This window comes from Myotis daubentonii, chromosome 2, assembly GCF_963259705.1.
Source record: "Myotis daubentonii chromosome 2, mMyoDau2.1, whole genome shotgun sequence".
NCBI classification, from domain to species: domain Eukaryota; kingdom Metazoa; phylum Chordata; class Mammalia; order Chiroptera; family Vespertilionidae; genus Myotis; species Myotis daubentonii.
This window is the reverse complement of record NC_081841.1, coordinates 209817835-209834909: the sequence shown is the minus strand read 5'-3', so window position 1 is coordinate 209834909 and position 17075 is coordinate 209817835. Positions and strand designations below refer to the sequence as shown.

At 48.6% G+C, this 17075-nt stretch overlaps 1 protein-coding gene across 1 annotated transcript in view; it reads right to left on the bottom strand.

The window, feature by feature from the left end:
- Positions 1-16803, bottom strand: part of ZDHHC2 (zinc finger DHHC-type palmitoyltransferase 2) — a 61592-nt gene extending 44789 nt beyond the window's left edge. The window contains exon 1 of the mRNA XM_059685562.1: positions 16435-16803. Within this exon, the coding sequence (XP_059541545.1) occupies positions 16435-16561 (127 nt within the window). The 5' untranslated portion in view covers positions 16562-16803. The remainder of the gene's footprint in view (positions 1-16434) is intronic.
- Between the last annotated feature and the right edge of the window lie 272 nt (positions 16804-17075).

The following is a 17075-nucleotide window of genomic DNA, read 5'->3' as shown; positions in this document are numbered from 1 at the left end:
AGACTAAGCTTATTCTCTTTGTCTTTTCTTTAATCCTTTGCCGCCCTCACGCAGGCTCACCGAACCCTGGGCTGTGCTGGCTCGGCACAAACCTACCTTCATTGTCTTTCTGCGTCTACAATGGCGCACCTTTGAGGATGTCAGACCCCGTAGGGCACAATCTCCCACCAAAGCACTAACCCACAGACCTCCTCGTTGTTATCTTGTTCCCCTCACACCGCGGCTATGTGCTGTACATGTTCCTTATTAACTACCCTGTACCCACCTGAAATGGGACAGACAATGGGTCCGGGCTGCCTGTCACTACTTGAGCCAATTAAGCAGAGACAGGGTCGCATCACATGTGAGTGTTTATTCCAATACTGCCGGCGGCATGGGAGAGCGGCAGGCCCTCCATGAAAACCGGCTCTACCCCTCCCCGTAAGCCAGGTACACTCGCTAGTACTAGTATATTGGGAAGAAGGACGAAGGTCACATGGGAAAGTAGGAATTGCAGGCCCGGGGAAGTAGGCCAGGTGTAATGGCTACAGGCTACACGCAATGCGGGCTGGGGCGGCAACGGGCGGGCGCCTCCGGATTGTTTTAGCAACAAGGTTGCCAATCTGCATTCCAGTGCTAACTCCCATGTCCCCGGCCACTGTTCTATTTCTGCTCCTAACACACAATGTAAAAGGAGTGTCTGTCTGTCTGTTTTACTTTTGATCCAATCTCAGAGATTTCCCCACTTTGCTTTCTCTTGCCCCCTAATCTATCACCAATGGATTTCAGGTAACCCCCTGAACGCCTTCCCCTTTGATGCCGATGTATAAAACAGGTGGTAAAACTGCCCTTTTCCAGAGTATTTTCTCAACCCACAGAGACTTCGCTTCCTGGCAATTGTCGTCAGTTTGGCTCAAATAAACTCATGAACATTCTCTGTAGGTTTGGATGTTTCTTATGTTGACAGCTTTTATAGTGCAGAGCTTGGACCCTAAAGACGTAATTTCCAATTGAGGGTCCCTCAGTTACCATAAAAGCCAGATCTCTTTCCTAAGGGTCCTGACCACACTCACCATGCCAGGCAATCTACATTTCTCACGGGATTCCCACACGTGCCTTAAAAACTCATTCTGCAATAAGAAAGCTCTATGTCTTTTAAAATGTAACGTCATGGTCTCTGACTGAACACCCTCCCACGGCTTTGCATGGAATAGACAAGTGCAATCTCCTTACTGAAGCCTGGGGGTTGAAGGTGATCTGGCTCCTCTGAACATCTCCCAGATCACTTCTGACAGCTCATCCTTTGCCCAGAGCTGCAAACAGGCTGACCTGGTTTCTGGAACACTCCAGCCCTTAGTGCATTCACCCTGGCTGGAGGAGGAAGCACACCATGCATTTTTAGCTTTCAGCTGCGCTACAGTTTCCTAGAGTTTCCGGAGAGTGAAATGTCAAGTTGATGGGAATAAATTGCTGGGAGACCTTTGGAGTGTGAGTAAGCAGAAAAATGCAGGTGAATTACAATGTGGGCAAATTAACATAACGAAAACACTAACCCAGGGAATTTTTAAACTGCCTTTTCTTTTCCTACTCCTCCCAAAGCTCCCACCTCCCCCCACCCCTCACCCCCGCCAACATGCGTGCAACCACCAGGACTCGGCCAGGCTCTGATAGGGCCTGATATGCATCCGAACCTCAATATGAGGAGGAGAGGCTGTGTAATTCGGGGAGAAGCAGGGCTTCCCAGGTGGTCTGATGCATTCCCCCCGCCTCCACTCCAGAACATGTATCTAACAAACTACTATACTGATCTGAACTACGTGCTAGAAACGACCAAACAACCATGAAAAATGGTGGACGGATGAGTGCAGACCTTTCCCTGAAGAATGCCGCAATGTAACATCAAAGACAGAAGTGAACTGCAATAAGTCAGGCCACATAAGCCAAGGTACAGGAAGTCTCTTACCGGAGGGGGGAGGGTCTAAAAGGTTACACATGCCATGTTATCAGGTGACCAGGGAGGCCTCAGTGTTATCTGGCCATCAGAAGTTTTTCTAATACATAATTATAAATTAACAGCATTACGAAGCTTTGCTACTTTGTGTTAAGGAAAGCCTTTGGAGCTTGCAACAACACAGCTCATTTCCTTCCCACCACAGTGGTCAGGGGCTGCCCTCATTCTCTCCGCCTCCCTGCTGGGCTAAGGGAACTGTCACTCCTCCCACCTCACGTATTCAGGGATGACATGATTGTCATGTTATTTATTTTTTTAATATCTATTTTTATTGATTTCAGAGAGCAACAGGGAGAGAGAGATAGAAACATCAATGATGAGAATCATTGATTGGCTGCCTCCTATACACCCCCTACTGGGGATTGAGACCCAAACCTGGGCATATACCTTTGACAGGAATCAAACCGGGGACCCTTCAGTCCAATGAGCCACACCGGCTAGGGCAAGAAAAAACATTCTTCAAGTTGGTCCTGCCCAGACACACTCCTAAGGTATATGCCCCGCTTGCCTAAATGGGCAATAAAGAGAGATGGGACGTCCATCTGTCCTGGAATGGTCATTCGTCATTCTTACCATTATCAAAATCTTCCAAGTCAGAAGTATTTTTTCTCTCTCTCAACATTTCTTTAGCAGGTCGGCCAAAGCATTGTCCTAAATCTCTAAGAAGCTCTTCGCTAAAGAATCAGACAGCGTCAAATCGAACTTACCCGACTGAAGGCCGAGAACACACCTACTGAGTGTTCGTACTTAATCAACTGGGATGTGTAGGTCTTTCAACCCATCTGTGAAGGAAAACCCCTATTCTGTAAAACTACTGTTTGGAATTCTCTGCTATTCTTTGGACGGCCTCTTATTCTGAAAAAGTAACTTTGCTTTCTAGCCTGCTTGAATAATGGGGGAGATAAACTTAGCTGTCTGACCTTGTAGGCCAGAGACTAGAAACACCCAATGCCATGCCAGGTGCATTTTTTAATTGGATAGAACTGTATAGTTTCAAGGCCGCCGCCAGCAAGTGCACAAAGGGCTGGCTCTTCTATAAAAAGGGAAGTTCTGCTTGTAGCTTTGTTTAGAATGTGGATTCATTTCCCTAAGCCCGCCGCGGTGAATAAAGTGTAACTCCAAACTCTCAGAGAGCTGTTAGGTTCTTGTCCGGTTTTCCTGTAACACATCAGCTTCGAAAGGGCAATGAAGACTCTGTCTCTCGATGTGGCTCTGAAACTCCCCCTGCCGCTTCCCCTGGCAAAGAGAAAGGCCCCTCCGGAGCCGGAGCCGCTGACTGTGCTGAGCAGGGCAGTTAAGTCAGGCAATCTGACCTCGGGGCTGGGGCCTTGCTCTTAGTGTCCTCATTTCAGGGCTTGCCCAACGGGATCCCATGATCCCTCTGTCGCCAGTCAAAACAGCAGCGACCGCCGGTGCCAGCAGGGCGTGCACATGTCCGTGCAGGTGCGCTTACCTGCCCTGTGAGGCAGGGTTGTGTGGGCCTCCGTCTTCCCCACAGGGGGGGTGGGCTCCACCAAGATCCTGGAATGCCGGGATCTTTTCAACTCCAAGCCCCCTCATTCCCAAGTCCAGATGCCCTTGGGCCTGAGAGGCAAAGACTTTGCAAGTCTGTGGTGGACACCACTCCCTCAGCGAACCTCTCTACCTGGCTCCCACTGGGCGCTTGTCTGCTATGGAAAGGGGCAAGTGGGGACTTTAGATCCTGAACACATTTCCCTCCCTTATCAGAACCAAGCTGTCAGAACTGGAGGGGTCTTCGCGACGATCTTGCCCAGTGTAACTCCCCATCTTTCTTATATGTGTACGTCCGTATTTATGTATTGCTAGCAAACAAAAATCCCACTGCGTTTTGGTTATTTCAGCATTTAAAAATAGATCAGAGGGAGACAATTTTTGTTGTGTATTTTTTACTCGGCCTTAGAGCAATCTCTTATTATCGGCTATTCTCAGAATTATCACAGAGGGCAACGCCCAGAGTACTTGCTGTTCGCTACTGAACATTAGCTGTCTGATTTATTACTTAAAAAAACACACACAAATGCTTCTCATTTACTGCTCCAAGGAAACAGACTTCTTTCTAACACCACCTCCCAAGGTTAGCAGCTACGTGCTGAGTACTCTAAGGCCAGGGTGGTATAACAGAGCACACATAACACATTAAAAAAAATTAGCCGAAACCGGTTTGGCTCAGTGGATAGAGCATCGGCCTGCGGACTGAAGGGTCCCAGGTTCGATTCTAGTCAGGGGCATGTACCTGGGTTGCGGGCACATCCCCGGTGGGAGATGTGCAGGAGGCGGCTGATCGATGTTTCTCTCTCATCGATGTTTCTAACTCTCTATCTCTCTCCCTTCCTCTCTGTAAAAAATCAATAAAATATATTTAAAAAAAAATTAAAGCAGTATTTCTAGGGTCATGTAAATTATCTGACAATTACATCGCACTCCAGGGACTGAATAAAACTGTAACTCCAACCTTGGTGTTTATGATGCTCATCAGAATGGGCGTTACAGTGGCGCTCTTGAAGGGAATGAACGAAAAGATGATTTAAAACAACATCGGCACCATAGTTCCTGCAGTAATAGCACTGGGTCGCCACAGCTATTAACACGAAGGGAATGCTAGAGCTATTCCTGGCTCACCCTTCCGGGTCACTAGGAAGCACTCCTTCCTTTTACAACCTCACTGTCGGATATTCACGGGGTAAACTTCTCAGGCACACAATCTCGCTTTGATCTCAGCCTGAATGACAGTATGCCTTTTCCTTCTAACTTGCAGCCAAATCCTTCCCTTGCCCTGTGCTGCATTTACCTCCACCAGCTAGCAGACTAGCTGACAGTAATTGTCTGTATATTCAGTGGCAGCTAAAGCAAATCTGATAACATCCTAAACTGGTGGCCGGCAGATGAAAGATTTGCACCACCCCTGCTGTAAGACAGTCTGTTGTAAGAGTGCAACACTATGCAAACATCACCTAATTATGTGCTAGATGTATCCATTCATGTCCCCGGGAAGCATAAAGACACTGTGTACGGAACTGAACTGAACAAGACAGTCATCAGAAGCGTTCGGCTGAGTCGCTCCCTCGGCTCCCTGTGTGGGCCGCATCTCCTGTTTCCTGTCTGGGTCTCTCCCCCAATTAAATGATCGTTGCTTTCTTTTCCTAAAACCATTTCACTTACCCTGGGTCTGCCAGCGATGCAAATACCTTGGGATTCATTCCCGAACTGTGTCGGGTCCCTGCGCTGTGGGGAAGGGCCTGGCTCGGGGTTAATACCACAGACCAGGATGTCTGCCCCATGTGTGTGCACCAGGGACACCTGCTCACATGTTGCTCTTTAAAAGGACAAGGTTTCCACCTGTCAGCATGAGTGCTCTGGTGACTCCAAAGCTATTGTTGAGCTTTAGACTACGTACAGTAGGCTAGCAGCTTTTTTTTTGAATTGGTTACTTTTTGTTGTTGTTGTTTTCACCCGAGGATATTTTTCCATTGGTTTTTAAAGAGAGTGGAAGGGAGAGGGAGAGACAGAGAAAAACACTGATGTGAGAGACACATCCACCGGTTGCCTCCTGCATGCACCCCAACCAGGGCCAGGGAACCTGCAACCAAGGTACGTGCCCTTGATGGGACTCGAACCTGGGACCCTTCGGTCTGTGGGGCAGCACTCCATCCGCTGGGCCAAACCGGCTAGGGCTTTGCTTCGTTATTTTGTAAGTATATTAGGGCAAAGTTTTTACATATTCTAAATTCAAATGGCTTCTCTAACTAATTTTGTCACCTAAATCCTTACTTCAGATGCTTGCATATCAATGTCCAGAAAGAAGAAAAGGCCCTTGCTTGTTTCATGTGTGTGTTACACGTGGGTGGGGCTGCCAGCACAACGCACCCTCGGTGGGTGGCTTACACAACAGAAGTGTCTTTGCTCGCAGCCCTGGAGGCTAGAAACCTAGGTCAGGGCGCTGGCAGGGTCGCTTTCTTTTAAGACCTCTCTTCCTGGCCGGTAGGTGACAGCGTCCCCCTTGTCTTCCCGCTGTCCTCGATCTCTACGATCTCTACGTGTCTGCATCAGATTGTACGAGATTAGGCTTCATCCTAATGACCTATTGTAACGAAATCACCTTTTTAAAGGCTCCATCCCCAGTACAGCCACATTCTGAGGTGCTGAGGATTAGGGCTTCTGCATATGAATGGGGTATGTGTGTGTGTGTGTGTGGGGGGGGCACAATTCAGCCTGCACTAATATGAAACTATACAGTATTACAAACTTGTTGATCACATCTGAGTGATCAAAAAAATAGAAAGCTAAAATAGATAATTCTCTCCAAAGATTCATGTGCTTTGATGACTGAAGTGTCTACTTATGTTTCCTATTTGTTCTCCCGGCCCCTAACGAGAATGTAAACTCCCAGAGTAGTTAATAAATATTTCTCAACGAATGAGTAAGTGAAAAGAGTATTCAATATATTACAGGTGGTCGAAATGCATTCGATTCTTGGATTTTGTAGTAACTTATAACATGCAAGTTTGGGGGGCTGATAATGAACCACTACTCTCTACCTCCCCCCCCCCCCCCAACAGACACACCGTTCTCAGTTCTGCGTATCTTAATTTTCAGTGTGGCCTAGTCCTGGAATCAGCTGCATTTCAAGCAAAATGTGCTATAAATAAACCCTCAATTAAGTTAAGCTGGTGTCTGGCCTCCATCCTTCCCCACGGACTGGCCTCCTGGACCTGCCCCGGATAATCACTAGTCACAGGGAAGCAGGTAAACCTTCCGGCCGCCCTTCCTAAAACACAGCCCATGTACGCAGTTCCCTCCTAGTCATAAGCTGGGTGACGAGTCAGCCCCTGCAATTTCTGTTAGACTTTCAGTTTGAGGCTCCTAATCGAAATCCTTTACTTTCTCATAAATGGCATCAGGTCCCTTGGCGACTTGGAAGCGGGGGTGTGGGGGGTGTGGGAGGGGGAGTCCCCACTGTGAGTTACACGCGCATTACAGAGCCTGCATTTCAAGTTACGCTCTCTCACATCCCTACAAATCTGCTGGAATGTCACACTTCAGATTCACCTACCTCTTTAAGCTGACTCTTGGGCCCCAAAAGGATTAGGGACACAATCCTGTCTGTTTTAAGTCGCCTCATTCTAAACATATCCTTCAAAGATGGTGAAAAACCCTTTTTTAAAAAACATTATGCAATCAACACAGAAACCAAAAACAGGCATTTAATTTTATCTATATATAAGAAAATAGATTAGCATGACAAAGCATTCCAACTTGCCAAATTTTACTGAATTATAATCAAATAAAATCTATGAAAATTACTCTTGAAAATTACTGAGTTGCTTTTTATAAGGATTTATATATATATGTATATATATGTGTGTGTATGTATGTATGCCTAAGTGACCGACCGGTAGACCAGTCGCTATGACGCGCACTGACCACCAGGGGGCATGCACTCAACACAGGAGCTGCCCCCTGGTGGTCAGTGCGCTCCCACAGCAGGAGTGCCGCTCAGCTGACCAACGGGTGCCAGAGGCAGGGCTCACGGCTGGCGAGCGTCACTGCGGTGGTTCGTGCACCGGGCCTCTAGTTGTATTATAAGATGATCATGAAGATAAACTACACTGAAACTATTGTACTCTTTGTTCTTGTTTTTTAAATATATTTATTGATTTTGGAGAGGAAGGAAGAGGAAGAGAGAGCTAGAAACATCAATGATGAGACTCTTTGATCAGCTGCTTCCTGCACGCCCTCCACTGGGGATAGAACCTGCAAGCCTGGTATGTGCCCTGACTGGGAATCAAACCGTGACCTCCTGATTCATAGGTTGGTGCTCAACCACTGAGCCACACCAGCCATGCTACTGTACTCTTTGGGTATTTGCTTTTAAAGGACTTAAAGAAAAAGGTGTTTGATTATTGCTTGATACTTGTTTTGTGATGCACTCCCCTGGACTTCTGCAATGCTAGTGAAATAACAAAACAAGGTCAAATTAGTTTACATAGAGCAGGGATGCTTAATTTACACTCCGCATGAGAGAAATTTCAGAAGACCACGGAGAAACACTGCCAAAGAACTAAAACCCATCTTTATAAAAGCACTTGTCCCTCATCTGCGGTTTCACAATGTAATCAGCAACATATCTAAAATGATCTACCGACACGTATGCATTTGAGAGTGGTGAGAAGTTCTAAGGTAAGAAATGCAGCATATTTTTTGCTCAAGAGTGCCTCTCATATAAAAGTGGATTTTCACCACTTCTTGGCCTTTTGGCTGAGATCAAGTGTAAAATGGATTTAGTAACATTTCAGGAACTAATATTTATGATGGAGTTTAAAAGGCATGGTCAGATGAAAAGTCAAGTTGGGAAAACTGCTACACAAATGTTTCACAAGGAGACATCATCGTGAAAGGAAACATTGCTGGCGATCCCAGCTTGTTACTTTACTGCTGCCATATGCTTCTTAAGAAACCAGGTCACCCACCTCCTCCCTGCTGCCCTCCCTCAGTGCCCCGCCTGCTGACGCCACCCCTTTCCACTCTCAGCATGTGACTGAGCTGACAACTAAGATATTACAATAAAGTCACCCTTAAAGGAATTAGCAAAAAACATTTCAATAATCTTCTAATGGACTATTAAGAAAATTAATTCAACTATGTTATACTTTTGGTGTCAATTCTCTGTGACATACCTAAATGCTTCCATTAAACCACAGGATTCCACACAATATTAAAACTGTCTTTCCAGCCCTGGCCGGTTTGGCTCAGCGGATAGACCTTCGGACTACGGACAGAAGGGTCCCGGGTTCGATTCCGCTCAAGAGCATGTACCTCGGTTGCAGGCGCCTCCCTGGCCAGGCCCTGAATCGGGGCACATGAAGGAGGCAATCAATCGATGTGTGTCTCTCTCACATTGATGTTTCTCTCTGTCTTTCCTTCTCTCTTCCACTCTCCCTAAAAATCAATGGAAAAATATCCTCGGGTGAGGATTAACAAAAAACAGAACAACAAAAAAACTGTCTTTCCAAATGATCTTTGGAAAACTGGTTGCCCACGGGTCAGCATCAAGGCTCTATGCCGTGTGCTAATCTCTCACTTCGCATGCCAGGCAAGACAGTTTTTCTCCAGCCGTCAAACACAGCGTGGATCCCAGGAGCCCCTTGGACTCACCACTTCCTGGAGAAGAGAGGCTAAGAGGTGTGATGTCACCCCAAAGCACAGGAACGCATCAGTATAAATTATGAAATATTAAGTCCTGGTTTCATTTTTCTGAGAAGAAAAACCACAAGTTTCCTCACAAGATGAAAAACAAATGACACAAGCAAGACAATATCAGTGAGGATCTTCTCATTGAGAACTCCCCCATCCTAATCTCTGGAACATATTGGTCTTTTTTTTTTTTTTTTTTTTTTGTCCTTCCTGGCACTTCTTTCTACCACGGAAGCCAAAGAGATCAAACACCTGCTCTTGCAGAACCCTGTTGACTGGGCCATGGGCACAGCCTGGCTTAGTCGGCCGGGGCCACTGGAACCATCTCGACCAGCCACAGGGAGCAGGGGTGGCCTCAGGCTCCCTGACGGCAGGTCATCAGGGCCTTGGCCCCGTCCAGTGGCCACTCCTCCAGAATAACGTCAGCTCCACTTCACCCACCTTCTCTTGGCGTCTGCCCATTTTCTTTAAAAATATATATATATTTTTTTATTGATTTCAGAGAGGAAGGGAGAGAGTGAGAGACATAGAAACATCAATGATGAGAGAGAATCACTGATCGGCTGCCTCCTGCACGCCCCACTCTGGGGATGGAGCCCAACCCGGGCATGTGCCCTGACCGGGTATCAAACCGTGACCTCCTGGTTCATAGGTCGACGCTCAACCACTGAGCCACGCCGGCCGGGCTATTTCCTAAGCCAGTCAGTCCTCCAGTCTTCTCGGGGGATCCACCGAGTTCTTTCAGGAGGGTCTCTGCACCCAGCTCAGTTTCACCCCCCAAGTCCCTGGCCCTGAGCAGGGAGCAGAGTGAAAGCTGCCCGAGCGCCAGGTAAGAAATGAGGAGCCAAAACAGCCACCTGGTTGGCAGTAGGGGCAAAAACTGCGGGTCACAGCCTTCCTCTGAGAGATTTATCCGTGGTAAGATTAAGAACACAATTAGAAAGTCATTTACAGGAGGCTCGCCATCAGCTCCTCTGACCTGATTCATTGATTTCTGCTTGTTTACGCTGGTCCAGCAGCCGACTCCCAGGCCTGGGGGGGTGGGGGGGTGGGTGTGTATGTGTGTGTTTTCTCTTTCTGCTTTCCTGCTGCTCCGTTATGGGCGTGGCACTGTGAAAGGTACCACCTCTCTCCTCCTGCTCAAGCCAGACAGGTTTCAGGGTTTTTGTTTTTGATTTGTTGGTGTGTTTGTGTGTGTGTTTTCTCTCCCCGGAGGCAATTTGTTGTCTTAGCTATTAGGAAACGATCTCAATTCAGTTCCCTCTAAACTCCTCTGTGGGTGAAAGTGCCTGGCACAAGGGTTCAGTAAAAGCTTCTGAACGGACCCTACTACAACCCTCTGAAGCTAACCTTTCTCTAACCTTCCCTGGAGACCACTGATTGCCTTGATTTAAGAAGCCATCCCTTCAGCTTCTGTGTAACTACCAGAAACACCCGTGCGAGTATTCCATTTAGTGGCACGGATGCCAATCTTAGCAAGCACGGGAAAGCACACACTTTTATAGCAAACCGGAGTTTAAATTGGGTTTTGACTGCTAGAACCTATTCACTCACCTATTAACCTTATACAACTGCCTGCTTTCGTATTAAAAATGGATTGAATAATCATTTAAAATCAAATGACGGGAAAAAAAATCAAAGAGATTAATTCACCCAACATGTATTAAGCACCTCTACATGCTGAGCACGATAATTGTTTGACATGTTATCTCTAACAGGATTTAATAGCAAATAATAATGCTGCATTCTCCAATATATCAAAGGACAAAATTTTTCTGACAGTAAATGGAACCGAGATAGCATTAACCAGTCTTCTCCTCCTTTCCCGGGACCAATTATATGAAAGTGAAATGGCAGCACCTATATGACATTAACCAATGTCACCCCCGTAAATTTAATAAAAACACAAAGTTAAAAAAGAATATGAAGCATATATTTTATACATTTGAACTTTAGAGGCTTCAAGATATACTCACAGAACTTAAAATCTCCAAAATATTTGATATCCAGAAAAGTCACAGAAGTAATATTCTTTGCATCATGATAGTCAACAAGAAAAAATGTCTTAGTGTTTTACACACATCGTTTCCTATGGATGTGCCCTCCATCCACCTCATTTAAGACTATTTTAATAATTATAGATGGTAATTTGTGTTCCCACGATCACCTGTCTGTATTTTTCTTTAAAAAGGTTTAATACTCTGCATAATTTTGTAAAGGATAGTTTACCAATACCAAGAACACACTGCTTTCTCTGCGTGGCTCAAATTGATCCATAATAAGAAAAGCGTAATATGCTAATTACACTGGGCGTCCTTCAGGAACAAGCACAGCCGGGGCTGCTAGGGAAGCCTGGTCCCGGGTGCCAGGGGGAATCCAGTGCCGGCAGCCGGGGGAAGGAAGGCCTACTCTTGCATGAATTTCGTGCACTGGGCCTCTAGTTTCATGAAAAAAGGCAACTTAGAGCCCCCTTCAGTCTCCATCCTTGAGCTTGCTATGACCCTGTAGATCAGGGGTCCTCAAACTACGGCCCGCGGGCCACATGCAAATACAAATATTGTATTTGTTCCCGTTTTTGTCTTTTTACTTCAAAATAAGATATGTGCAGTGTGCATAGGAATTTGTTCATAGTTTGTTTTTTTTTAAACTATAGTCCGGCCCTCCAACGGCCTGAGGGACAGTGAACTGGCCCCCTGTTTAAAAAGTTTGAGGACCCCTGTTGTAGATCATAGCTTAATAGTATCCAAGAATGAGGTTTTATATATTTTATCCTTAAGGATATTTTTTTGTTTAAAAGAAGGAAAACATGCTTGTGTATCTCCTAAACTGATCCCCAAGTATGTAGACTAGTTCTCAAACATCTTCCATAATCACTGCGGAATACAGGATGCTGCAATCATGGGAGCGATGTTTATTTATTTATTTATTTTTAAAATATATTTTATTGACTTTTTACAGAGAGGAAGGGAGAGAGATAGAGTCTCAGAAACACCGATGAGAGAGAAACATCGACCAGCCGCCTCCCGCACATCCCCCACTGGGGGTGTGCCCGCAACCCAGGTACATGCCCCTGACCGGAACCGAACCTGGGACCCCTCAGTCCGCAAGCCGACGCTCCATCCACTGAGCCAAACCGGTTTTGGCGGTAGAGATGTTTATTAGTAAGACTGCAAACTGTGAGTACAAGCCCAATATTCTAATGAGCTAACTTCTAACCTACTCCAGGGTCAGCAATCTATTGCCCAAGGGCCAAGTCTGGCCTGCCAAGTATTTGTGTAATTAAAACTTTACTGGAACACACCCACACCTATTTGCTCACGCGCTGTCTCAGGCTGCTTTTCTGCTACAACAGCAGAGCTGAGAAGTCTGTGCCGCTCAAGGAGGCGATACCTTCTGAGAAATGCAATGCCAGGCCACTCTGTCATTGTGCAAACGTCAGAAAGCATACCCACCCGAACCTACTCGTAGTAGATGGTCTAGCCTCCGAAACACCGAGGCTGGACAGTCTAGCCTACTGCTCCTCGGCCACAAGCCTGTACAGCGTGTGACTGCACAAAACAACACGAGGTTAAATCAAGCACAAGAGAAAATGACACATGGTTAAACAAGGGTGTCTGTGTGCAGGTTTCTGGTGCTATTCTTGAAACTTTTCCATAAATTTGAAAGTACAACAAAATAAAAAGATTAAAAATAAGAGTTCAAACAAGTTTCACTGTTAGTTAGCCTTTAAAAGGGAAAACTTCCGGTGCCTTCTTCAACAAGCCAAGTCAATGCAATGTCTCCCATAATGGATCTGTAAAACCTTTAAACCCTGTCTAGGATGTCCACTGACCCTGCCTGCCTGAGGCTGCAGACAACCTTGACTGCCTCTAATTCTGTAGCCTAAAGTACCAGCTTACAAATTTCACCCTTTCAATTTACCTTACTTTATGGGAAACGAGCTAACTAATAATTAAAGGGATCAAAGGACTTTAAGACAAAAGAAGCTGGGGTTGAGAGAGGAGGAGGAGGGAGAGGAAAGGAAGGAGGGGAAGAAATAAGAGGAATAAAGGAGCCTAGTTAACCAACAAACCAGACAAACGTGTTCAGAACGACCACCAGCATTAACAGTCCTACCTTAGCGGTTCTCTGGGAGGACAGGAAGGAAACTTACCCGGAGCACTTGATCCTCATGCAGTATACGTTTCTATATACACACATTCCAAGAGATGTGAGCTTATTTTTATAACATGCAAACACTACGCTAACTGAAAAGGTGCCCGGAGGGCCACATACATCGACGTTGTTAAATATAGAAACGAACTGTAATGAGAGTCATTATCTCCCGTTTCCAAGGATACCAGGATAAGCACTACTCCTAACTGCAGTTCCCTCAGCAAAGGGCACACAGTAATTTGGATTCAGGGTCATCCCCAGCTGAGAGCAGATGCAGGAGGAGGAGCAGGCACATCGCCCTGATTGTTCTATTCTGTTTGTTGCCTAGTCTAGTTCCCAGCCCCCGACATCCCCCACCCCCACCCCCCGCACCCGCTCTCTGGTCCCAACCCTGGCTGATGTTTAATAGGTGAAATATGGAAGATCTGATGATGAATAGCAACTTCCAAGAGCAAAAGAATCCACAAAGGGCCGGGTAAATGGAGATGTGATTAAAGCTGGGATGGGGGGTGGGGGTGGGTGGGCAGGGAAGGCTGGCATTCCCATTTGCTTTGTTTGTGAAAAGGAGAGGAGGCTGGTTTTGCGTGTCTGTCACACGGACTGCCATCTTCCCTGTGCTGACAGAGGCACAGCGCAGCCAAGGTCAACTTCCCTCTCAACCATCGCTACCCAAGCCTTTAGAACGGACCACTCCCACGCTGCCGAGGGCTCTGGAATCAAATTCATTTCCCACTTGTTCTGTCTTCCGGACTCTGGGATCCAGGCCTCTCATACAATTACTTACTATTTGTTTCTATAGCAATGGAAATATAAAAACTACTTCCTGACAACCTCAGAGATTTTGCCTCTGAATCATTTATTGGTTCAGTCAAAACCATTTATTGATTGCTTTCAACGTGACTGGCACTGTCCCAGGCGAGGCAGGAAGAGGGGAAGTGGTCCAAGACTTCACTTGCGATCACCGGGTATCAATAACCAGCCGTGTCCCTTAGGCAGCTTAGAAAGACGCATGCTCCCTCTTGGTCAAATGTTCGCCTACTACAACAGTGATGTGGCCGTCAGGGATGCTTTAGATTTATCTTAAACACGAAGTATTCAGAGTAGGTTTACAGCTGTTTGTATGTAAAAAGGCATGCAGGTGATGAAAACAGGAACACAAGAATAAATCTGTTCCGCATACTCACCACTTAAACCTACTTTTGCCCACCCCGTATATAAAAAATATCAGCCAGCTGGGCTGGCCCATGAGCGTGGACCTATGAACCAGGAGGTGATGGTATGATTCCTGGTCAGGGCACATGCCTGGGTTTCAGGCTCAATCCCCAGTAGGGGGCGTGCAGGAGGTAGCCCATCGGTGATTCTCTCTCATCATGGATGTTTCTACCGCTCTCCCTCTCCCTTCCTCTCTGAAATCTGTAACAATATAAATATTTTTAAGTATCATCCAGATATAATAGCAGTTTTCCACTTAGTTCCGCCCCATCACCTGCCTACTCATTGCGTTAAGATTTCCACGTCGCACCTCAGGCAAGGGCAGGGCGAGCTGCAGGAGAAGGGAAGCCCTCCCAAGCCATCACACACCATCACACACGGGGGACAGGTCTCAGGCTAAGCCTCCCGGCTTCCCATGCTAATACAGGAGAGTAAGCTGCCTGTTCTGATCATCAGCGCCTCCTGGTACTTCCCTCTTTTGCAGTTACATTAATGGGAACAGCTGCTTTTACGAGGGTGAAGAAATGAAATACCACAAAGGTTCCCAACTGTTATGTAACACATACAGTTATGTCTCAATAGGGCAAGCCGTCTTAATATTAACAGTTCATACAGAGCTCGGACATGTTTCTGAAAACTTTCTCCCGACACATTCTAGATGACTGTAATACACTGTTAGACGCACTGTCTTCCTGATTTCCGCACAACCTGACCCTCTGTAAAGAACAGACTCCCTTTCTGGTACTGAAGTAGCATTTCTAAATTCAACACACAGAGGAACAAGGTCACCTTTTAAAGCTACTTGGAATTGGAAGTTGGTCCCAATTCTCTTAAAAGTTATGCCGGTCATTGTTTTTTTGTGTATTACTCTGACACCTCCGATTTCTCACGAGGGGCAACATTTTGAGATGAGATGCTTCCTTAGGCAAGTTTGAATCTGACACTGGGAAAATGCTTATGTTGAGAAGGTTCAACTCCACAGGCCACCATGTAACCTTTCCCCTGCCCCTCCTAGGGCCAGTCAGTGCTCCCCAGGGCAAAAACATCCACATTTTCTTAGGTGTGACACCCAACACAAGCAGCATTCACAAGTCCCTGGCTGGCAACAGCCCCAATCGGCTTTCACAAAGCCTCTGACCGCAGCAGCCTGCTTGCCACAGCAAGGGCCGTGACGATTCCCTAACTGCAAAATCCACTTCTTTACTTTGAGATCTTCAGCACTGAAAGTACCCACCCAACCATTCAGGAGCCTACAACTCCGACTGCAGCCCCTTGGCTTTCTGGATGATGACGCTCGCATGTCCACCTCTTTTCTCCTGTTTTTGGAACATCCCAATTGTGCATCTGGCTCAGAAAATACTTTCTAGTAGCTCCCCCCCCCCCCCCCACCTCCTGGCAACTCGAGTGTCCAACTGCTAATGCTCAAACTACAAAGGCAGCAAAACCTGAGTGCTGTTGGAACATTTAAAAAAGTGGATTACGGGCAACCAGCAAGGGACCGCGGTGACACCCAGGCCGAGGCCGAGCCGCCACCCCCCGCTCCGGCCAGGTGCGGCTCCGGTCCCGGGCCCGGCGTGGAGCCCGCAGCCTCCAGCGCTACCTCCCCCGGTGCCGGCGGCGGGGCCCAGGGTCCCCGGCACCGTCCCGCCCAGGTGGGTCGGAGGTGTGGCCGCGGCCGCAGCGGGGAGCGGAAGGCGAAGGGGTTTCCGGGCTGCGTGCGCGTGGGGGTGCAGGTGTAACGGTCACCCGAGAGTTGCGGGGGGGAGGCGGCCCCGGGCTGGCGGTGGCCGCGGGGCCGGCGGACAGGCTCCCGGGGGTCCCGGGGCGGGCGGGGGGCTGCGGGCGAGCGGCCGGGGCGCACTCACCGACGCACAGCTGGACGGCGTAGGCGTAGTAGGACCAGCCGAGCAGGAGGCTGATGAACACCACGGGGATCCAGTACAGCACCCGCCGGCACCGCCGCCGGACGCGGCCCGGGCCCGAGGGCGCCATCTTCCCGCCGCATCCACCTGCCCGGCGCTGCCGCCCGCGGGCCTGGCTCCCCGGCGGGCTGGCCGCGCCCGGCGTCCCCGGCGCCACGGGCCCGGGGGCGGCGGGAGGCTGCGCTGCGGCCACTGCCGCCGCCGTGGCGCTAGCTCCCCATCCCGCAGCCCCGCGCCGGCGCCGCGGACTCCCGGCTGCTCAGCCCGGCCGAGCGGTGGCTGCGAGGAGGGCGAGCCGGCGCGGAGGGCGGCGAGGAGGCGGCGATGGAGCCCGCGCCCCGCCCCTGCCCCCGCCCCGCGCACCTCCCCCGCCCCGCCCCGCGCGCTGCGCCCCGGGCGGCTGTGCGCTTCGGGCGCCCCCCGTGGGCCTGCGGGGCTCCGATCCGCGAACCGGGAGGCAGACCCCGCGGGGCAGGAGGCGCCGCTCGGGGGTCGGCTGGGAGGCGGGGCGGCGTCCGCAGCTCGGGCAGCCGGGAGCCCAGCGGCCACCCGGGGAGGAGAGCCGCCCGCGGGGAGGGGAGGCG